Source organism: Rhineura floridana, chromosome 19 (assembly GCF_030035675.1).
Source record: "Rhineura floridana isolate rRhiFlo1 chromosome 19, rRhiFlo1.hap2, whole genome shotgun sequence".
NCBI lineage: Eukaryota > Metazoa > Chordata > Lepidosauria > Squamata > Rhineuridae > Rhineura > Rhineura floridana.
This window is the reverse complement of record NC_084498.1, coordinates 5,689,485-5,713,123: the sequence shown is the minus strand read 5'-3', so window position 1 is coordinate 5,713,123 and position 23,639 is coordinate 5,689,485. Positions and strand designations below refer to the sequence as shown.

General features: G+C 45.1%; 2 protein-coding genes across 5 annotated transcripts in view; one reads left to right on the top strand and one right to left on the bottom strand.

The window, feature by feature from the left end:
* The first annotated feature begins 394 nt into the window (after positions 1–394).
* On the top strand, positions 395–22,683 carry TCTN1 (tectonic family member 1). 2 transcript variants are annotated; one of them, XM_061602584.1, is made up of 14 exons: positions 396–959; positions 2,369–2,489; positions 6,968–7,098; positions 8,900–9,069; positions 9,768–9,855; positions 11,265–11,374; positions 11,653–11,673; positions 13,267–13,392; positions 14,747–14,872; positions 15,645–15,727; positions 16,597–16,737; positions 17,828–17,981; positions 18,482–18,607; positions 19,930–22,683. In XM_061602584.1, the coding sequence occupies exons 1-14, from the start codon at positions 554–556 to the stop codon at positions 20,071–20,073; spliced, it is 1,947 nt and encodes a 648-aa protein (XP_061458568.1). In that variant the 5' UTR covers positions 396–553; the 3' UTR covers positions 20,074–22,683. The 2 variants fall into 2 exon arrangements, with proteins under 2 accessions (XP_061458569.1, XP_061458568.1); XM_061602585.1 differs by lacking the exon at positions 18,482–18,607 and having other exon boundaries at positions 395–959.
* HVCN1 (hydrogen voltage gated channel 1) overlaps positions 22,592–23,639 on the bottom strand; it is a 36,151-nt gene continuing 35,103 nt past the window's right edge. For all 3 annotated transcript variants that reach the window (XM_061602587.1, XM_061602588.1, XM_061602586.1), the window contains one exon: positions 22,592–22,930. In XM_061602587.1, coding sequence (XP_061458571.1) covers positions 22,865–22,930 — 66 coding nt within the window. In that variant the 3' untranslated portion in view covers positions 22,592–22,864. The remainder of the gene's footprint in view (positions 22,931–23,639) is intronic.

Sequence of the window (23,639 nt, the reverse complement as noted above, 5' to 3'; positions counted from 1 at the left end):
GGGAGACAGGAAGGGCTTATAGCATCCCAATGATTTGATCCCTTGTGCTCTGCAGTCCCTGGGCAACTTATGTAGATATATCGCATCCAACCACTTAAAACAAGTCAGGCCCTGCCAAATCTTAAAAGACAAATTGCAAAAGAAAAAGCAACAGAAAAAGTCAAGGTGAACTGCAGGAGGCACTGGGGCCAAAGCTGGCCTAGTATGAGGAGCAGCCTGCTCCCATTCTTGCCACCCTAGAGACAAAGGTAGAGTACGGTGGCAGTTTTAGCAATGCAGGCTGCTTAACCCAGCTGCTGGGCCGCCATCCCTAGTTCCTAACGATTGGGCCTAACTACTGAGTCTACTACTAGATCGTTGCCCATGGTAACAGCTTTCCTCATTCCCGCAGAGCCTCAAGGGGGAGCCCTCGAAACTGCGCGAGGCTTCCGTTTCTACAGCTGTGGTTTGCTTGAGGCTCCCATCGTGCCTCGCGCCGTCTCCATAGCTACCGACTCGCAGGCGTCTACCGTTGCCTAGGCCGCAGCGGCCTAGCAGAGAGGCGGGAGCACGAATGGCGTGCGGAGCGGTGCCGCCGCTGTTACTGCGGCTACTCGTGTCCTGTCTTTTGGTGCCGCTGTCCTCGCCCACGGCCGTGCCCAGCAGCGCGGCCCTGAGTACCGCCACGACGGGGCCGGGGACCGGAGTGGACGCTGGTTCGGAGCAGACAGCGGATATCCCCCGCCACTCAACCCCCAGACCCAGCCAGACGTCCCCAGACCTCGGCGACGAAACCCTCCCTCCGGGATCCAGCCCGGGCCCCAGTAGCCCCACAGGGAGCCTCAGCCCGGGCCCCACCCCTGGAGCCGCCAGTAGCGGACCCAGCCCGAACGGCGCGGCGGAGACTCCCGTCCCTTCGGAGCCAGCGATTCTCGGAACGACTCCTCGTCCCGGTCCGTGGCCAGCGCCTGTGACCGACGGTGAGCCCCGTCCCATCACCTTTTCGTGATGGGGAGGGGGCAGACGGAAGAAGAATGAGCTGGGAGGGTGTAAAATGGGATGGCAGCTAAATGGAACCTCCAGATATAAAGGAAGTTTACCTCGGAATAATGGGGGCATCATTTTTGTGTCCTGTTTCCTGGAGGCATCCAGCTTGTCGCTGTTGGGAGTAGGAGGCCGGGCTTTACGGGCTGCTGGCTGGATCAGCAGGGCAGTTCTCATGTTGCCCTTTTCAAAAAGTGTTACACAAGTTCAGGGAGGAGAAGCCTATTGCTAGCGATTAGCTTGATGGAGCCTCCATGCTCAGAAGCAGTATACCTCTGGATTTTACCAGGTGTTGGAAATGGATGGGGATGGGTCTAACTCTTCCTTTATTTATTTATTTATTTTTAAAACTTATATACCGCCCGACTAGCAGTAGCTCTCTGGGCGGTGAACATAGATACAATAAAATACAATATAATACAAAACATCAGTCTAAAATCAAATTTCACAATCTAAAAACAGCAAAGGCTAAAATCAAATTACAAACATTACAATCATTAACAAAAAATTAAAATGCCTCGGAGTAGAGAAAGGTTTTAACCTGGCGCAGAAAGGATGATAGTGTCGGCGCCAGGCGAACCTCCTCGGGGAGACTATTCCATAGTTCGGGGGCCACCACTGAGAAGGCCCTTGATCTTGTCACTGCCCTCCGGGCCTCCCTATAAGTCGGGACCCGGAGGAGGGCCTTCGTAGCAGACCGTAGTGTACGAGCCGGTTCATAGCGGGAGAGGCGTGCCGACAGATATTGAGGTCCCGCACCGTATAAGGCTTTATAGGTTAATACCAACACTTTGAATTTGGCCCGGAAGCGTATTGGAAGCCAGTGCAAGCGGGCCAAAACAGGTGTTATATGGTCAGACCGCTTTGGTGTCTTGATTGTGGAGTTAGTTGAGCCATGCAGCTGGATGCTCTTTGAAATGGGATGATGAACCAGATGGACCTCAGTAGGGGCAAGAATGTGGGTATGGGCAGACAGCAAAATCATTTTAAAATTAGAGGCAAATCGTTGAAATTACACACATTGAACTTTTCAGAAACTATGGGGAGAGTATCCAATTAGGTTATACTCAGAGTAGACCTATTGAAATAAATGGATACAAGCCCATTAAGTGTGATATTTTTTCCATATCTCTCGCTGTAGACCAGATTTATGTAAATGTGAAACACTAGTATTAAAATCACACAAATAGTACGCTGTAAATATAGAGAGGAAGCTTTTGGGTGGCTGTCCATAAAAGCAAGTCCTTGAAACTCCCTGGCTTTGTGAATCTGAATGTAGTAGCATAAAAAACATCGATTTTTAAAACTGCATCCTCCTTAACATTCAAAACGTTTTTGTTTTCAGTGGTTAAATTGTGTGTCTGTGACCTCCTGGTGGACCAGTGTGATGCAAATTGTTGCTGTGATCCCATCTGCACTGCTGTGGATTTCAACCTCTTCACTGAGTGTTCAGTTCCTGTTGTCACGTAAGTGTTTGCACAGATGGCTTGAAACTTAAAGGTGGGTCTTAGCTCTAATTCATACGTTCAAGAAGGATCTGTGGTGCAGTCCATGTGCGACTATGGCCTCAGAATATATTTTGACTTCTGAGTCTGTCTAAAAACACACTCTGTCACTCCAGTGCAGTTGTCTTGAAATAAAGCAACTTCTGAATTGAATGGAAAGAAGAGCTGGTTCAAATACTCAGCTTTGGATATGGCAGTCCTCTTGTGTGCCGGGGGAGGGGTCTTTTTTCTGAATGCTGCCCCACATGAGAATGCCCTTGAATTTGAAAAGCCAGCATATCATCGAGAAGGCATCTTCCTGATGGGTGAGCTTTTGACATGGAAATGCCCTTTGTGTGTGTATTCTGAGGTGGTTCAGCCCCATAAGAATTTTAAAGCTGCATGTTTGAATTGGCTTTTTCTCTCATTCCCTTCAGGAGTTTTTATTTCAGTGGGTATAGAACATGCTATTAGTGTAGATATTAAATGTTGTTGGACCCTATCAATACGTTAAGGATTTTGGATCTCTTGGGTGAAATGCCTTGGTCATAAATGTCTTTTTAAAAATCTTTCTAAGCCACTCTGGGAGCTTTTTTTTGGCTGAAGTGGGAAATAAAAATGCTTTAAATAAGAATAAAGGTCTTTTTTCTGGAGACGTTAACAGGACTGTGCTAAAAAGGAAATCCAAATTTTGCAGAAAGGTAATCCAGCTTCTTGCCTTGGAAGGAGCTGAATTCTGAAATCTGGAAAATGTGCAGGTTGAGGAAACTACTAGCCAGGAGAGGAACTATGTCAGCCTCTCAGCCCTTTTTTTTGGCTTCTGGGCTATCACTGGTCATTGCCCACAATTTTTTCAAACTTGTCTGCAGGTATCAAAGCCACAAACTCACATTAAATGCACAATGTAAGATTAAGTTCCTTAGATATGCTGAGCTCTGCATTTCTGCAGTATGATCAATGAAGTACAATGTTTCTGGATTTGAATGCCCATACTGATGTCCCTGAATTAAAAAAACAGAAAGATGAAGTGCAGTCTTTTGGAAAGATAATTCTGTAGCCATTTAAGATTTTTTTAAAGAGATGCATTTATGTACTGTATATAGTATGCACTATTGATGTCCCATTACAGTCTTTGTTCTGTCTTATTAATGTGCCCCGCATTGTGCTCTGACTTTTTTTCTTTAGGCAGTCTGTCTCCTCTCCTCTCAACAACTGTTTATGCTTCTGGTGTGTTTGTGGTAATGAACGTGACAACCAAATAAAGCTCTGCTGGCTGGCAGTATTCCTGTTGGAATACAAATATGCCAGCAAGTTTCCTATTGCAGCATTCATACTTTATTCACTTTTAAAAAACATTGAAATAACAGTGTGAATATTTGAGACAAAAGGACCACCCTTATCGAACTCCATACATTAGCCTAGTCGCACTGTGAAGGCTTATTCTCTGCTGCTTGGAAAGTGAATAATTCCATCACCAGGGTTTGATGCTTGCCGTTGTTGCGGCCCACGCTGCCACCAATTCCCACCCACGTTCAGGTACTTTCAGAGCTATTAGAGACATCAAAGCAAAAGCGTCTTGAATTTTAGATGAATTCTCTGCTATGAAAAGAAATGCAGCCTTGCCAGTTGAGAGACACATCGCTTGCGCGTACGTGCGCTGTGCCATTCCTTCTGGAAAGTGTTGCTAAAATGTCAGGCATTCCACAGACCTGAACTTAAAAGATCTGAACAGTGTGGTTCATGACAGGTGCTTTTGGAGGTCACTGATTCATATGGTCGCCATAAGTCGTAATCGACTTGAAGGCAAATAACAACGAACCTTTCTGTCTGATAATAAAAGAAAAAAAATCTTAAAACAAATGATAGAGGTGGCAGGTGAAGGCGCTGATATATAATGTCCTCTCGCTGTTTCTGACAGGGGTAAACGCATATGTATAAAATAACATTTCCTGCACTTAAATATACAAGCAAATAATAAGTTGTTATTATTTGGTCACCTTTATAGATCCCCTAAATTTTGAAATGCCTTGGGACCTTGTGTTTATTGTCTGCTACATTAGTACATGTAATAAAGCTCCACCACTCTGCCACAAAAGAGTTTTTGCATTTCTGTCCTTTTGCCGTCTTTAACTTGTGCGACAATTTCTCTATTAAGGCTAATTGCCATACTTTACTATACCACAACGAAACAGATATACATTTCAGATCCTTCTAAAATCGTGCTATTAATAACTGGGCTGCAACTAAAAGTAACCTAATTAATTGTTTATCTTTAAGGGTCTGGTTTCCATTCAAGAATAGATTTAACAGGGCTAATTCTGGGGTTTTATATATCACCTGCTTTGTGTCTTTTTCCTATTTCTGTGAACACCGAGCCCCAAAATTCAGCCACCTTAACACATCTACCCCATGTGGGGGAAAGAACCTTTTCTCCAAGCATCCTCTTCAACATAGGGGGGAGATGGTTTTATTAATATGTGACAACTAGACCGGGGTAAGATACCATTTTTGCACCACTTTTAACATTAGTTCCTTTGTGGCCACTGATATTGAACGGTATGGAAATTTAGTCCACGTCTATGTCGTTTCTTCAGTCTCTATATTCCATTCCATTTCCCACATTCTCCTCAAACCATCTGGGGAGCCTATAGCTCTGTGCCAAAGAAGTGTGTAGATACGGCAGCATCTCTCTTATATTTTTATACTCCGTCTGATACGGAGGCTGCGGCCCTACCTTCCCAATCATCTACTCCCATCGGTGGTACATGCCCTGGTCTCCTCTCGCCTAGACTACTGTAATGCGCTTTACGTGGGGCTACCCTTGAAAACGGTCTGGAAGTTACAACTGGTACAGAATGTGGCGGCGCACCTGATTAAAGGCAGCCACCGAGATCATATCACTCCAGTGCTAAAAGAGTTGCACTGGTTACCAGTTGCTTGCCGAGCCCAATTCAAGGTGTTGTTTTTGACCTTTAAATTCATACACGGTTTCGGCCCAGTCTATCTGAAAGAGCGCCTCCAGCATCATCAGTGATGCCGCCTAACAAGATTAGCCTCAAAAGACCTTCTCTCCATCCCACCAGTTAAAGCAGCCAGACTGGTGAGGGCTAGGGAGAGGGCTTTTTCAATTGTGGCCCCCACCCTGTGGAACTCCCTCCCAAACGATCTCTGCCATGCCCCCTCTATAATGAGTTTCCGCCGAGCCTTGAAGACCTGGCTCCTTAGGCAGGCTTTTGGGGTGGGCTAGGTTTTACTATTATTGGTTCAGATTTTTAATGTTTAATGTATTTGTATATTTTATTTTGTACGTCGCCCAGAGTGGCTGGATAACCAGCCAGATGGGTGACTAATAACAACAACAACAACAACAATAATAATAATATTTCATCAGAGATTCCTCCTGGTCGGGTGGGCCCCTTAGCTTTGCAGAGGCAGCAGCCTTGTTCTTTCCCCAGCATCTTGACCTCAAAGGTATACCGTCTCTGACCATGGAGGGTCTGTTTAGGGCTGTCATGGATGATAACCATTTATACTCTTTTTCTCCTTGAACTGCTCTGTTTTCCAGCCATCTCAGTCTAGTAGCCATTTCTGCATCTTATCCCCAGCTGCTTGTTCCTACTTTATCACTACTTTCCGCTTAGAGCCGGTTGCTGGACAGCCCTGTCTAAGGGAGAAAGTTTTCCCATTTCCAGCCATGGTTTCAATTAGAGCCATATTACAAAGCATCTGCCACTCCTGTCTGGAGCCCTTTGGAAGGAGTTCATCCCACTCGCATCCTTTTTTTCCCCACTGATGGCAGAGAGAAGGGGTTCAGAAGGTACCTTCAATATGTTCCAAACAGGGTTGGTTTCCGCTGCAGTTCAGAGGTGGCCATTCAAGATTATTACACTTCTGATAATAGGGGAAGAGCTCATAGTTCAGCAGAGTATGTGCTTTGCGTGCAACAGGTCCCGGGTTCAATCCCCGGCATCTCTAGGTAGGGCTGGGAGAGAATCCTGACTGAAAACCTGAAGAGTTGCTGGAGCAATGGCCTCATTGGTACAAGATTCCTTGATATCTTGCAGTAAACCATTCATTATTTTTAACAGTTTTTTCATAAGGCTAAAAAGGAATGTACATATCTACACTGATAATATCACTCTGGAAAGAAGGTTACAGCTTGAAAATCTATTGAACAGTATTATTTCTTGTTGAACTCCTCTGCATGATTTCATTTTGTTCTATTACATCACGAAGGCTCTCCAGCTATGTAGACTGCCTTCTTTCCCAGAGTCTTTTGTAATTAGCAGTTTTCCTCTTTTACGTGCCTTGTTTTTAGAGTCTCAGCCTAATAGCACATGGCTGCTGCAGTGCCATGGCAAGCTCCCTAAGTGTTCTCTGTGGACTGTTCTTGTCCTGTATTGTAAGGATTTCCTGTGTGTGTGCTTTTTAATCAAAGTTTTTTTGTTTCCTCTTTGGAGAGGAGGCAGTCAGCTCTGCAGGCAGCAAGAAGCTCTCTATGCGATAGATCCAGTGGGGCATCCTCCTGAGAGGCTCTTCCAGTTAGCCGACAAGGTCAACCCCAGCGTTTTCTGCATTCAGATGGCCAACTGTGAGTAGAGCCAAGCAAGGTGTGTGGTTGATTCTGGGTGGTTGTGTTGAGGGTTGAAATGAAGAGAGAGAAAGAGGAAGGCTGGACTGTATGTGTGTGAGTATGTGTGCACGGGAGAGGGAAAGAGAATGAGAGGGGCCACATTCACACCATACATTTATTTCACTATTATTCCATTTTAAACTGTCATGGCTTCCCCCAAAGAAGTGTAGTTTGTGAAGTCTCCTGTTCTCACAGAGCTGCAATTGCTAGAGTTGTTCAACAATCAATCCCACTTCCCAGGAAACTCTGGGAACTGTAGCTCCGTGAAAGCAATAGGGGTTTCCCAACAACTCTCAGCACCCTTAACAAACTACATTTCCCAGGATTCTTTGGAGGAAGCCACACCTGCTTAAAGTGGAATAATAGAATAATACATGTATGGTGTGAATGTGGCCAAGGAGACCTGCAGTTTGCCTCTCTGCTATCCCCCAGCTGTGCCTGTACTTTGAGCAAAAGAACTGACAGATTAATATGTTTATATGCATAGCAGTTAAAGGTGGTCTCTAGCAAAATAAATTTGAGCCTCAAACTATGTTCAGTGCCACATCCAAGACTTAACGACATAGAGCTTAGTATGTTTCCTGAAGGAGCCCCTCTCCCTCTACTAGCCTGCCCAGGTCTTGAGATGGTCAGAGCAAGGCTCTTCTCCATGTTGTGATGCCAGGAGGAGTTTGTTCTATGGTAACATGGGGGAGAGCCTTCTCTGTGGTGGCGCCTCAATTGTAGAATGCCTGTGCGATAGGAGTAAGACTGGTGCTAACATTACCGTCATCTTGGCACAATGTCAGAACTGCCCAGTTAAAACTGCTCAGACACTTTAAAACTTATAGTTGGTTATTGCTTAATCTGTTCTCATTGTTTTTAGTTGCCTTCGTTTCTGGTGATGTTATTTTATTCTTTTATATTTTTGGCATGGTAATTTATCTATTTTTTTATTTTATTTACTACAATTATATCCAGTTTTTCAGGATACAGATCCTTCCAAGGTGACTTATGAGAAGCAGTGAACTACATTAAAACAAAAGTACATGCTTTTTGCATATTGCCTTTGTGTCTTTGTAGGTGAAGGATAGTTTTAAAATCCTTTTAATAATATAAATATATGTTTCATTAGTACAGTTCACTTTATTTAGATGGATTTATAGCATGGGTAGGGAATCTGTGGTTCTCCAAATGTTGCTAGACCCCAACTCCCATCGTTCCTGGTTATTGGCCATGCTGGCTAGGACTGAGGGTAGTTAGAGTCCAACAACGTCTGGAGGGCCACGGATTCCCCACCCCGATTTATAAGAGTGATGCCCAACTTAAGTCCATTTGATGCCAATGTGGCTACTCTGAGTATAGCTAACATTAGGATATCACCCATCATCCGTCCTGTCCTGACACCTGAAGTAGGAAACACTCCGTCAAGTAATGTAAGACCTGAATGCAGTCCCATCGGTTTCTGCTCAGGCTTCCAGCCCCTCTTAACATGTTTCTTGGACATTATGCTTCTTGTTCTGTGGGTGTTGATAGGGATATAAAATGAAATCTCTGCATTGAATGGGTTGGCACATATCACGGCCTCAATGACCATTCACATTTGCTGTAAAAACACATTTGCTGCACTTTCTGACCTTGCCCCAACATGTGGTGACATTTCCCCCTGTGATCCCAGACACAAAAAGAACTTCCTGTGGGTCCCAAACATCTTCAGTCAAAATGCATTCCACAATGCAGTTAAATGTGATACCCTGAAGCTCCTTTTCTTTTTCTCCAGACAAATCTGCCTTAGCATTCCGCCCACCAGAAGTACCCACTTTGTACAATTTTGATAGGTTGCTGCAAGAATTTGGCGGGGATACCTTTGGTATCAAAGGTAATCTTGCACTGACTGATGAGTTTGAAACCCAGCATGCCGCTAATGTAAATGGTACCAGCAGTTACGAGGTAAAGAGGGTTTATTTGTTTGCATGTACCCACCCATTTTGTTAATTAGTTATTCAAACCATTTACATCCTGCTGTTTGGTCAGGCTTTCTGAGTTGCTTAGTTAGTAAAAAAACCCACCTCATCTCTTAGGCTTACATTCTAAAAAAACACAAAAGGAAAGAGGGATGGGGAGGGGAGGGGAAAACAAGCAAATTTAGGCACCAAATCCTTAATATTGTAAGGTTTTTTGTCATTACTAGCCGGGAAAGAAATGGACTGCTTAATAGTTTAAAAAATGTGCTGTAGAAGTTTGTTAGGCTAAAATGCACTAACAGTAAGAGGTTATTGCATAACTTGGGCATCGCCCACATGGGTGCCCTTGAGGTCTTCCCCTGGTGTCCACGAAGCCTTTGAACCCCCCACTCACTGCCCCCTTGCTATTGATTACCCTTTTCTTCCTTGAAAAGTACATATTGCTGAAAGAGCACGGAAGAGTTATATGGTCTCTCATTGTGCTTTTTCAAGGCTGAGATTAATTCTGCTGGATCCCTTGGAAAACTGAAGTGTGCATCGGGGGGGGGGAGGATGACCAGATGCCCACAGCACTTGTTCAGAAATCTGGATGTGCCCATGGGCCTAAAAATGTGGCCACCCTTGCCATAATGTGTCTCTCTTCTTACGTGTAGAAAATGAGACTTGTGTGTTTTCTATTGACAGTATAAGGATCTCATACAGACATCAGATGGGTTTCTAAGGCTCCCTGCTCCTCTGTTGCTATCCTGGTGTGCCCACAGTAACCCTGCAGGTCAGAGAGAATGCTTTCCTTTTTCTGACTCTATCCTGTAGTTTGGGAATGCTCATCTGAATGATGCCAGATGGTCATCTTGTCTTGCCTTTCTGGGGATCCATTTTGGGGATTGTTGCATCTGTCAGAGTGGGCTCTTGCCCACAAGAGCCCTTGCATGCTACGACTCTAACGCTCCTGGTGGTTGTTGCTAAAACAAACTAGCATGGGTATTCCTCAGGCATGCTTTGTATTGGATATAGGAGAAAGTTTATTTCCTAACAAACTTGGGACCTTTTTTGTTTGTTTTCTTTCTCATGATCTGATGATGGGAGGGAAATTAGAAGTCTGAAACAGCGCTAGGTGAGAAGAGAAATGTCAAGGGGAAAATGTTTGAAATAAGGTTTAGAGTCCATAGATAGCCACAACAATATGGATAAAACTAAATATTTGTTGTCAAGTACAGTTAAGTCTGTTATATTTAACGCAGCTAGATTTTCAGTGAAAGCGTCCCAACTTGAGGTAGCTATGAGGCCAATTATTTGGATTAAGGACTCTTACCTTTATGAATGTGTGCTTGTGTACTGCAAGGTGGTTTCTTGCTTGGTTATCCTTGGCCTGTATCCTACGTTTGCTTGCTTAATAAACTTGATTGAGAGGAGAAGGAGATCTGAAAGGAGGCAGGTCCTTCTACATCTCCTGCACCCAGCAGGCAGGAAAGACTCCTTACACCTCAGAGAGCTGCTGCCAATCAGATTAGACATTCCTGGACCAGTGGCGTGGTGTGTGCAACTGAGTGCTCTTGAGCTGATCTCCTGCTTGTAGGCTTCCCAAAGGCGTCACTATGGAAAATGAGATGCTGGATTAGATGGGCCTTTGGTCTGATCTAGCTGCAGGGCTCTTCTGGTGTTTTTATGAACTTCCTTCATGTTCTTTTAAAGTTGCTTTGCGTCTGTTTTTAAATATGTTCAAGAAGCTCTCTGAAATCACCCCAGTTTACCACACACCAAATATTACTTAATTTTGTTAAATATGTAACTGGCCTTTCCACCAAATGGTACCCAAGGTAGCTAACAGCAATAATGCAAATATTTGTTATTACTGTTGCTATAATATAGATATCACATAATACTGCCGTTTCAAAGTGAATTTGTTATTATTTAATATAATAAAATACAATTAGATCTCAATAAAGAACAAAGTAAAAAACTTGAAAGCCGGGCAATAAATCATCAGTAAAATCAGTCAAGTAATTACTGAATCTCTGTGCCATTCACAACATATTTAAAAGTCAGATTGTCTAAATAAAAATGTCTCTGCGTGCTGGCAAACTTTTCAGTAGTTTGGTTTAACCCCTAATGTGCAGTTGGAGTCATTGGCCATCTAAGATTATTTCTTTTGCAATTCTGTTGTATTTTGTGGTTCTCCAGGGTTCTTAGTGAACCAGGCTGTGAAATGCAACACAATGATCAAGGAGGACGACTGCACCACTGTCCCAGGCCTCAGCATGCAGTTCTACACCCGTTCTAGCATTTTGACCGTAGGTGATTATTTTGGGAAATGGTAGGAGGGTGGAATTTTGTATGTAATAAAGAGAGGGGCAGGGCAAGAAGTCAGGATTGCAGGTTTATTTGCTCTTTATTCAGAAATAAATGTACACACCATTTGTAGCTGTAGCTATAAATCATGCTGTTCAGTTCTCTAACAAGAGTGCTATTTTATTAGTGGGGAATTCTGGGTTGAAGTCTTGACTCTTGTCACTTTTGGAAAAGTAATACAGCTGCATCTGAAATGCCACTTCTTTCCTCCCCCCATTAGGCACCCACGTCGAGTCAAATGGTAGGTGTCTCTTTATTCTGAGTTTGAAAGATTTGCTGTTTATATGTGGGCATGTTCTACTTGGACACAATCTCTTGCCAGACTAATGCTATGAACAAGGCCTAATTAGTTTATTACCCCTGATTTGACCTTCCAAGTGGATTTCTTAAGGGATTATGAAACTGCTATTGATCTGTTTTGGTATGATGAAGCTTTAGTTTTGCTGTGTATTGCTGCTGTTGTGATTTTTTTAAGTATTGTACGCCACTGCGGGTACATTTTCTTGTAGAAAAAGCAGAATACAAAAGAACATACATAGCACAGTGATGGGGAGGTTTCAGGTGGGTGACAAAGAGAAATTGTGTCCTTCTTCCTTTTTCTTCCCTCCTGAAACCTTTCTCTCCTCAAAGCTTCAGGCTGGGAATGCACTATGACAATTTGTTGCACTTATGTGTGTAAAGAAAAGCCATTTCTCAACTTTCTGTCATGCTCCAGTGGAGGGATAGCCAACCTGGTGCCCTCTGGATGTCTAGTGCCGTCGTTCCAGATTCCTGGCTAGCTGGCTGGTGCTAATGGGAGCTGAGTCTATAGCTCTGAAGGTCACCATGTTGGCTACACCTGCTCCAGTGTGATCCAGAAGCAACCCTGGAGTTGGGCTATGTAGATAGGAGCTGGCTTGATTCTCAATGGCTCGGTTCACTGAGGTGACTGTGGGCGGGGAACTGGGTTAGCTCTTTTCTGGGAAGGAGAGCGTGCACCTTTGCACAATGACATCCAATACCCCCCTGCCTTTTCTGAGAAAAGTGCTAGCAAAGAGTATGCTGGGTGATGGAGAGGGGAGTGCTGTTTAAAGCTGCCCTGAGCACCTTCAGACAGTGATGTCCAACCTTCTCCCCTGGCTGCTGACCTTTCTGAAGGGAAAGGAGTGTACCAGTTTGGGTGCTTGAAGGCACCATGAATAGCTTCAAATAGTGACATTGAATCCTCTTCTCCCTCCTCCACCCCACTCAAACTGGCCTTTTCTAAGGGAAGGGTGAGCAGGAAGAGGAATGCTGGCTTAGATGTTCTTGAATAAAAAGCACTCTGCCTTTCTGCTTCATTTACTCTTCTAAATGTTCCATATGTGGATTTGTTCCCCTCAGAATTTGTTTGGATTTGTTCTCTTGCTCCCTACACAACAGCGTTTTGAAGCTTTCTCCTCTGGACACTTTGCACATCAGTTTCTCAGTCATGAAATTTTTGTGCTTTTCATAGGATCCTGGGGAGTCTTTACGAGTGCATCCACACACACACACGCATCATGAAGGCCCTGGCGGATCTTGGTGGAAATCGCTTTCCAGTTCTGTGTCAGCTTATAACACTTTCTGGAACACACCCCACAGTCTCCTGTGGTTGTACTCTACAGGGGAAGATTACTAGTGGGAGAGTCCCCTGTCTATCAGGGAGGCCCATCCACCATGTTTGCTGTGCTTGATAAAGCCATGAGAAGATTAGTTTGAAAATCACTACTGTGGATCATCCATGAATGTGCCAAGTTCTCTATTCCTAGCTTGTGCAGAAGATTGCTGTCAGCTATATCTATCTGTCTGAGGTTGCTTGGTCATATTTTCACAGGTTAATATCACCATCCAGTCCATAACTGTGCAGACTGTAGAGGGGCTGCGCATGCGGCTGTACAACACTGATGCTTCAATGCTCCCTACATTAAATGGTCAATTGTGTAGCAACGTAGTTCTTGAGGTAGGTGCCCAATTACCTTTTCTTCTCTGCATTTCTCGCAGATACAAAGAGGAGAGGAGACTTGCGCTGAATTCTGGAAACCAAGTGTGACCTGTAGGACTGTGAACAAGCTGTTCATCAAAATAAAGAGCTGGGCCAGGCAGACAGGCAGTGTGTTCCACTCCCTATCTCTTGGTCAACCCATGTTACTTTCTTGAAGTATAGTGGTTTTCTCCCCCCCCCCCCCAGATTTGCAGTGATGTGCATAAAATGGCAAACACTTTGCCAGCAGGGTGTGAAAGGCTGGTTCAGAAGGACCCATTTTGCTTAAAGGAGCAGAAACCAAAGCACTTTCTGTTATGTCTAGAGCAGCCTTTGCCGACCTGGCATCCTCCAGATATTTTGGACTACAACTGCCATCATCCCCAGCCAGCTAGCCCATGCTGGCTAGGACTGATGGGAGTTGTATTCCTAAATATCTGGAGCGTGCCAGGTCAGCAAAGGCTGCCCTAGAGAGCTCTCTCAGAAAACTCACACAGTGCCTTCATTAATCCTTGTCCCCTTCCCACAAGATTGTGCCCAAAGCAGCTTATTGTGTTGGATGCACAACAAGCGTAACAGTTAAAAACATCACGTAATATAAACAGTCAAGCCCTGTTATCGGTTCCTGCCTTTTCCGTGAAGCCCTTCACCTCTGTGAAACAAAGCCTAACCACATGGAACCGTGTTTGCGTGATTTTCATCCCTTGTGAAGTTGGCCTTGTTTTATTCTTGTAAAAGCTCACATCCCGCCTATTTTCAGAAAATAATTCAAGGCAGCTTACAACCATTAAATATCAATACAAAACCAAAACTAAAAATACTTTAAATCACAATAGCACAACAATTAGCATACAAAAGAACAATTTCAGCAAACTTTCTCCCCTTGGGTTCCCTCGTCCCCAACATCCAAATGGGGATTGTGCAATGCAAGGGCCTGCATTGTGCTTGTGTTTGCAGGGTGAAGTGATATGTGTGCTGAGGCCGCTGTATAAATTGGATGGGGAATCTCGAGTCCCATGGCCTAATGTGGCACTCCAGGCCTCTCTGTCTGGCCATGGGGATTCTTCCCCAGGTCACGCCCCTCATTGACTCTACTTCATATTCTTGAGTGGGATCCCCACCCCCCCGCTAGAATGTGTCTTTGGAGAAGATTGTGTATAGCAACCAGCCTACCATACAAAATTTGCATTCATCCCTCTTTTGTCTCTGGTCCTGCTGACCACTGGCATGTGGCCCCCTGAAGGCTGCCCAGATGGCAGTGTGGCCCTTGGGTCTGAAACATAATAAGGGGTTGTTGACCTTCCTGCTAATTAATCTGCAATTTTTTTTCCAGGCCAGTTATCTTATTACCTTCACGGAGGCGGGTGAGATAACTGGCGCAGCGGTGTCTTTGGTCCTGGCAACCGTTAACACAGCGGCACGTTTTGTACTGCAGATTTTTGAGATCCGTTTTCTTCAGGTAATTTCCCAAATTACAATTTTTTTAGATCCAAAATGATTTAACTTAGTAACAAAGCAAAACATAAAAAAGTTGCCTGATATTACAAAATAATACAAATTAAATTATGTTTGCTACATTGTTCCATAAAGTAACTAGGCTAGTTCTCCTCTGTGTATAGTTAATTTCATACATTAATTTGTCTGTCATCTTCTAATATGTGAATTTTGATAACCTATTACCGTGCAGTAATTTTATCTTACTGTACTTAACCAACTTTATAATAGCTCAGTCTATATTTCACCTAATCATGTGTATAGGTTGATTACCGATCTGTTTTCCTGCTATCTTTCTTCTCTAGCCCTTACTAAATTAATCAGGTAAGCAATGTCCCAGAATTTTATTCCCCAAGCCTCTGTCAGTGGATGCTTTGATTTCTTCCAGTCTGGGCGGTTTTTAATAATTTTAAAAATACTCCAGAAGAGTAACTGATGGCAGAGGTGAAAAATGCAGTTTTCTCAAAAGACCAGGGATTTCAGCAGCCTCTGTTCCTTCCCTGCCCTAGTTCTGAAAATTGTTAGTTTCTCTGTGTCTTCTGCATGTATCTGAAATAATAATTAATAATAATAATAAACGTGAACAATTACTCAAATGGTTCAGTGCTTATAAAACAGTGATTCAGACAGGAGAATTTTCATATGAGATACTTTGCAACAAATGGCTAATGGAAAAATTAAGTAGTATGTACTTCATGATTTTTGTGTCTCTCTCTTCCACCCCCGCCCCCTAATAGCAAGATGCTCAACCTGTTCATCTCAGCGGAAGCCCCGGTTATGTTGCTGGCCTACCAATAAAAGCTGGATTTAGGTCAGCTGGATATCCTTTTTTCATGGCTTATAACAGCTTCTCCCTGCCTGGAATAAGTTGCATTTTATAGTGCCTATTTCTTCCAGGGCTGGGGTTTATCCCCAAGTTTATAACAGTTCTGGAAGATTTGTTTGAGAAACTTTGCATTGTTCCACCCTGAACTGATAATGGTAGACACAGATCCCAGATGACAAAGAATACTATGAAATTAGCCCCTTCTAAATCTTGTCCTGGAAACAAAATTGCTGAAAAGCTGTCACAGGATTCACTCTTAATTGGCAAATGGTCTGTTGTGCTTGCTGGGCTTCCTTAGTCTGAATAAACTCGGTGTTTTGGGGCTTGGACTTTTATAAGGACTGTGAGCGAGACTTTTTGTTTGTTGGCCAGTCCTGGGATCTGGCTCTTTTCCTTTTCTGAACTCGTTTCCCCACCCACCATTTCCTTAAACTGAGCTGGATGATGCCACCTCATTTCCCATCATCCCATGGGCCTCGGGCTCGCTCGTAGGGTTTGGGTGAACGATTCAGTGAAGCTGGTGAGCAAGCTGGACCCTGTGGGGTTGCCCCCCTCCTCCAGCCTGGGGAGCAAGTTGGCAGGGATTACCCTGCTGCATCTGCATCCTATATCCTGCATTTAGGGGAAGGGCAATAGCTCAATGAGAGAGCACACGCTTTGCCTACAGAAGGCTGCAGGTTCAAGCCCTGCCAGCATCGCCGGTTAAGAAGATCAGAGAACTGCCACCAATGGGAGCAAATAATGCTCGTCTAGATGGACAAATGGTCTGACCTGGTATGAGGCAGCTCCCTGCGTATCCATCAGGAGGCAGGAATGTCTTACTGTTAATGTTTTATTGTTTTCCCTTAACTCCTTACCTTTACGTCTGGAGTCATTCAGAGCAGGAATGAAGATGGCCAGCTTACCATTATGAAAAGCACATCTGCTCAGGATTGTTTAGCTGTGGAAGGTGTCAGAACTCCAGTATTGTTTGGGTACAGCATGATGTCTGGATGCCAACTGCGGTAAGGGCAGAAACCAGCCGTGTACCTAGACATCCCATTTTTATTTTTTTATTTTGGACACAATGTTGGGCTGCAAGGAAAGTGCTGGCAACTCACTTAGCAAAGTGGCAGAGTTTCATGCCTGCTGGGCGTTGCCGTCTTGATTTTTGTACTTTGCAACAACAAATGTGATCCAAGGTCACACCCACACAATACATTTACCCCTCACAGAGCTCCAATTCCCGGCACCCTTAACAAACTATAGTTTGGGGGAAGCCTTGTGTGTTCATTGTATGATGCAGGATCTGACCCAATACAGTCCAGTGACGCCTTCCCCTCCATGTCCCTTTTCCCAACAGCCTTTGTCTTTGCTGTTGTTTTTAAATGAGAGTCCCATGAATAAGAACAACGGAAGACATTACTCAAGACCGACCTGTATAATTCCAGGCACACTGCATGGATTTTTTGCGGGGGGGGGGGGGGGGGAGGAACTTGGCAACCTTTGTTATTATTGTCATGTTTTTATTCCTTGATATCTGCCTAACTCAGTCTTCTGCAATTGCTTAAGTCTCAAAACGAAAAATTCAAGTGGGGATAGATCTCTTTCCACCAATTTCAAGTTGTGATAGTGGTTGGAAAGCCGACAGCTAGCCAGGCACTGGGGGTGGGGGAGCACTTCCACCCTCTGCTCAAAGGGGTGCTTCTACCAAAACTAGTTGCCAACCAAGGTTGTATATCTATTGTTTGGGCAGTTGTCAATTTACAGATGAGAGACGCCCCTCTTTGCATTTCTGCTAACCTCTTTGCAATGAATAAAACTCAAATTGTGACTCAGGCAAACAAAACGGAGGAACGAGAATGATGTGCTTGGTGTATTAGTTCTTTTTCACCCCTCCCCCTCCCCAACTAACCTGCTTTACTTCTTAATTAAAACGTGTGCCCTGCCCTTCCTTCACATTGTCAACAGTATTGTCCCATTGAGTAGGAGAAGAGTCCAAGATGGCGGGGGCTGGTTTAACCGCTCTGCAAGCCATGTTTTCTGTGCTGTTCTTGGAGTGGGCCATCGTTGGTGCATCCAGCATTGTTAACTCTGTCATTTCTTTTCTGAAAGAATTACCCAGGATGCAGACTGCAGGCTCTTGACCCCAGTGCTCCTGAACGTGCTGAAGGGTCAAAACTTCCCAGACTGTGTAGCTTCGTTTGGAGATTCTCTGCCCCAGAATGGCCTGGACTGGGTGCAGATTTCTTACAATGTCACCAAACCGGTAAGCGGACACGCATCCTGGCCTAAGTCAGCGTGGATATCTTCTTTGTCTCTCTCTCTCCCTCCCCCTCCCCCACCTCCGAATAGAAAAGAAGCAGATATTTGGGTGCCTGGGGTGGAAAATCCAAATTTATGTCCCCACCTAGCAGTTTAACCAACATTGAGAGGGGGAGGTAAGTGTTTGTGTAGAACTTAGGTTGGCCATGATGCATTAGCCACATGGTTATTTTACTTATTTATGGTTCTCATTCTTGTCTACCATTTTATTTGCTACCCCACATGGTTCAGCCATGTCATAAGATCCCTCTTTGGGGGGGTGGGGGACAGGAACAGCTGCAGCCCAGGAGGCTGTGTTGATCTGGGGCTGGTGTGTTCAGCAGCCTCAAGAAGGAGCATAGATGAGGATGGTGATCCATGCTGGGCACATGGAACTGGCCTGGGCTCCTCTCGCTTCTCGCCAATCGTGCCTTGTAACTAGCAAACCTCTGCGTCCTTTTCCAGAGCACCTGCGAAATACCAGTGTCGTTTGAAATAGAAGTGAAATGGACTAAATATGGCTCCTTAGTTAACCCCCAGGCTAAAATCGTGAGCCTCACAGCAACGGTGATGACAGTCGCCTTGCCCCAGGTGGGTGGTGATCTCCTGTGATGGAAGGGAACATGGTGAAACTTTGAGTGTATTTTTATCTCAACTGGCTCATTTCAAACTTACAAGGTGCTGTGCCTGCATAGAGACAGATGTCTGGCTAGTGCAACTGACTGTTTCCCACTCAATGGGAAATCTTGGCATTTTGCAGCGCATTGCAGGCTCTTTTCACACTTCAGCTCAACTGTCTACTACCCTGCACCCTTTGAAGGAAGCTTTATGGGCTCACGGGTCGCTGTAGGAAGAGCTGCTGTGCACTCTTTCTCTTGAGCAGTAGCAGTGGCTGAGGCTCTGAAAGTTCCCTCTGGCCTAACTGGGAAGAGGGACGAAGGGACTCCTGAGGAAATATGGCTGGAGCCATGCATCATCTCCCCAGCTCAGCGGCAGAAGAAAAAAGTGGGGGCAGAAAGAGAGAGAGAGAGAGGCCCTTTCCAGCAGCCTACTTGCCCCAGCTACTGCCAGGCCCTCTTCCCCCTTGCATGAAAGCCAGCCAGGGAGAGAGACTACCATTGGCCTGTTTTGACCTCTTTGTATTGTACGTTTCTTTTGTCAGGTGTCTTCAGCTTTTCTGTCAGTAAAGTGGGAGAAAAACATGATCCAAAAAAGCAGCAGGGGTCTACTGCTGAAAACTCAGGGGATTGCATTGCCCCCCCGCCCTCCACACATGTAGTACAGCTTCCTTTGTGTCCTTGATGTCATTGCCCTGTGTGTATGTGTGAACACATGCGCATGCACACATGCCCAGCAACAGCCAGTGATGTGGAGAAGGGGGTAGGGGAGGAGAGCTCAATCCAATGTGGCTCTAGCTTCTTGGATTGTACTGGGCATAGGCTTGAAAGGGTACAAGCCCATTTCAGCTGCCATGAGGATTAGAGACATTCTGAAAAAAAGCAAGCAAGCAGAGATATTCTAGATGCTTTTCTCCTGATGCACATGTTCAGAATTGGTAAAGGAGTTCCATCACCAGGCAGGTTCCACAACATTTCAGTTTTGGGCTGCAGTATGCAGCTGGAAAGTTTTATGCCATTGACATCTTCAAACCTCTTGGCAGATGCCTGGCATGCAGCTAATAGCCAGAAGGGAAACGTTTTTGCACTGAGCTGGTGCTCTTCATGTTCACAGCCCTCACTTCTAACTCTTCTGCCCTCAGCTCCTTATCGCTATATATATTCCACCAGGTAGCACCGATATGACTGTCTGTTTATTTTCACCTGCTCTGCACGTTGTACTCTGTGACGTTAAACTTGTTCTTCGGCCTGGCATGAGATGATGTAGTGTGTGGGACACATGTGCTTCTCTTGCAGGTTCCTTCAGGAAGCGAAAGAACCATCCAGCTTTTCAGTTCTGCTACTTTTGTTGATGTCTCTGCTGCAGCTGAGCCGGGATACAAAGCACGACCAACCGTTGAAGCCAACTTGCCATTTGACTTTTTCTTTCCATTTATTTAGTCATACTATGCCCTGCTTCTTCATTTTCTATTTTGAAAGAAAGGGAGAACCAATTTTTCAAGGCACTCTTCCAGTGAGATCGACGAAGGTCCTTGCACAAAGATGAACTGATCCCAAGATTATTGGCCCATTCTGTGTCTGACGATGTTCATGCAAAACAAGAGAGGAGTGTGAGGAAAGGAATCCTAGATAGAATCAGGATGGGCCTTGGCAAAGTTGGTCTAAAGGAAAGACAGCAGAGACTCTATGCTCTATCAGGCAAGCTCTGTTTTCTGTTGCCAGTAAGTGGCTGAGTCAGAGCTCACCCAGTGCAGCTTCCATCTTGTGCTCCATTGGAAATCTTAATGGTAGCAGAGCTCATCATCTCTGCTGCTGCGCCTTTCAGGGTCCCCCCCCCAGTTTGAATGGAGCCATTCTTCTCTTGAAATATGGGGACAGCTGACATCTTCTGTGGTACACGGAATTGTAAAGGAAGGGGCCATGTCTCAAGAGGGCCATCTTGCTCCCCTGTCACTTCCCACCCCCCCCCCAGTTATTTCTTCTGGATTGATTGCCCTATGTTGTCCATTTTGCAAAAGTACTAACTCTACTGCATCCATCACCAGAGCTCCCTCTATGCTCCTATCTTCATTTCCATTGTCTTGTAGCAGACAAAGTTTATTATCAAACATTGCTCCCTATGTGGGAAGTTGGTCGCTTTGGGGGGCAGGTGGGTGGAGTGAATAACTTTTAATAAGACCATGTACTTTGGGTTGTCATGCCCAACAGAGTGAGAAAAACTATTTACAAAGAGCTTACCCTCCCCATAGCTTCAGATCAGCAGCCAGCAGCAGCAGAGTTGAATCCGGCCCCATAGCTTTTCCTCTGAAGCTCTTAATGGTTGGGCAATGTCCTAGGGGAAGAGGTAGTCTCTCAAATAGCCCGAATCAAGGCTGTCTAGGGCTTACAGCCTCAAGTAGCCTGGGCTGAACCTGCCTGGCTGTAAATATCTTCTTTGAGGGGGGGGTCTTCTTTGAGCACACCCACCCTCTCTGCTGCAGCGAATTGGCAACAGCCAGCAAGGTCTCGGCTGTGGCACCCCCCTCCCCATTAAGGGTCCACTAGTGCCATTTAGGCTGAAATCAAAGCCATTTTAGTCTCTCTGATCTTTAATAATAAGCATTGGTTGGTTGAGTGGTCTTTTGTGTTCATCTGTCTTAAAACCGTTTCTAAACATGCCAGCCATCTAGGGATCCTTTGGCAGAGTCAGGATGGAAACATTTTGGTACCTCCAATCACCTCTTCCAAGTGTCCATCCCTTAAAATGAGTTACTGACACAGGTGTGTAGTCTCATTGCTGCTGGAGGAATGGTTTTCTTCCACTTGCAGCACCCTGGCTCTCCGCGTGTTGCTGGATTACACCTCCCATCTGCTCTAACTAAGCATTGCCAACGTGGTGAGGGCTGGTGGGTGTTTTAGTCTCTCAGCACCTGGAGAGCCACAGGTTCCCCATTCCTGTTGGTCATAAATGTTGGTGATAATAGATGATAAAACTTCCCCCGGGAGACTGGCAACTCGCACCCTCAGTTGACTGTGGCATAATATATGTTGGATACAAGCCCATTTCAGCAATTCAGTCTCTTCCCCAAGCTGACCCCTTGCCTCTTTAAAAGAAAAGAGGATCAGAAAACATTGCAGAGCACAAAAAAGGCCTGCCTGTTGTGCAAGCCTTGTCTTTTAGATGTGGAACTAGGTTATAAATAATAGGCCTCCTCCAGTAAAAAATGGGGAGGAAAGAAGACTGAGGCAGGGCTGTTCTGCCATTCTGCAGCCAGTTATCCTTCTGCTTACCCAAGGAGTAGTTGTGGCCCTGACGAAAAATGGAGTTGGACAGCCACAGTTTTCCTTCTGTGTTGCCCAGGCTAGACCTCCAACCCATGTGAAGTTCTGTAATAAGCAGGTGCTAAGGCAGCTTAATAGGGTTCTTCAGACCGCTGTTGGACTACCATAATCCCCGCCCCTTGGAGAAGGTAGCTGGGGAGTTGGAGTCCAACTACAGCTCAGAACCCAAGGCTGAAGAACACTTGATGCTCAAAGGGCCAGTGTGCATTGAAGTAAAGGGTGGTGATGGTGGTAACTACTTGGCTTTTTGCAAGATGGAGCATCCACCCTCATATTCAGAGTTGGAAAAACAGCATTGGACTGCTTTTATCTTCCTACTTCCTAACAATGAGGACTAGGAACTTGGAAAAATGTCTCCCTCTCCCCCAGAGCCCCTACAAAAACACTGGCCTCTTTCACACACTTCAGTAGCTGTAGAGACTAAAGTGGGCACTTGTCATCTCCAACGTCAAGTCTGATGATGCTCTGTACTTCTGGGCAGGCAGCAAATGTAGTGTACAGGAAGGCCTAGGACTAAGAGAATGATGAAGCGGAGGCATCCAAGGAGCCGAGTGCGGCAGGAGGGCCCTGCCCTGCCCTCTGCTCCCGTCCCAAGTGCATTACAGACCTCTTCAGGTACACAGCCGTCACTTGCAACTTTGTGACATTAAACAGATTTGACTTTATTAAATTATTTTTGCTATTTTTTAAAACTGTACAGCTGTACAATTAAAGATTGGAATAACTGGTTTTCCAGTTTGTGGATTATTTTTGCAACACTGATATAACAGGTAATAGGGAGTAGAAGATGCCTCTAGAGAAGGCAGGAAATGTACAAAAGAATGTATTCAAATTGTCACAGTATGGAAACAAAATTAGCTTCTCAGTGCTGGAAGTTGCTCCGTTGAGCCCAGGACGGGCAGCCAGGCATCTATCTGGGGTGACTGACAAGCCCATGCTGCTTCAATATGGCATTAAGCCTTTCAATTTCTAACTCCTGTTGGAAAAGAATAATTCTTATGTCAGTTTGTGAGGTTAATTAGGAAGAACGGGGGGACATTTTCCCAGCCTTGAGGTGTACCCAGTAGCGGGTGGGGGGAAGCAAAGTTGTACAAAATGTCACTTTTTATCACTTTGTTTGCAATGACCTCTGGTCAAACAGCTTTTCAAAAGACTAAATGGAAAATCAGCCTAGGTGAATAAATCAACATGAATTCACAGCTGCAGAATGACATACACGTCTTCTGAACTTGCATGTGGCAATGGAGAAAAATGACGTAGGGACTCTGAACACCCAGGAGACCCATTTATCCTCTGCAGTGCCATCACAGGCCAAGTTGAAAGGCAGTCAGTTTATTCTGCCCAAGTCAGGAATACTTGGAGTGGTAGATTCTCACTGGCTTCTACCCCATGAAACCCCCGTGTCTCTTGGGCACAAAAGGCAGGGAACATGAAGGTGCCTTGGATTCACCCTCTGCTGGTTGTCCTCTTGCTACTCCAGGGGTGGGGAACCTGGTGTGGACTCCCAACTCAGGTAGCGTGGCCAAGGGGGATGGGAGCTCTAGTCCAGCAACATCAGAGGGCCACCAGTTCCCTGTCCTTGCTCTAGTCAGTGGGAGCACATTGCGAGACCCACCTGACTTCCTACGCCTAGAAATACAATGTTAACCGTGTTCAAGAACATTTGCCCATCAAAAAGCCAAAAG

Bases quoted from the DNA above. Each gene is read 5' to 3' on its own strand.
- TCTN1 (XM_061602584.1), top strand. From the start codon at position 554: ATGGCGTGCGGAGCGGTGCCGCCGCTGTTACTGCGGCTACTCGTGTCC. The intron at 9,856-11,264 runs GTCAGAGAGAAT...GTGGTTCTCCAG, and splicing joins TGCCCACAGTAACCCTGCAG to GGTTCTTAGTGAACCAGGCT. The intron at 18,608-19,929 runs GTGGGTGGTGAT...CTTCTCTTGCAG, and splicing joins TGACAGTCGCCTTGCCCCAG to GTTCCTTCAGGAAGCGAAAG.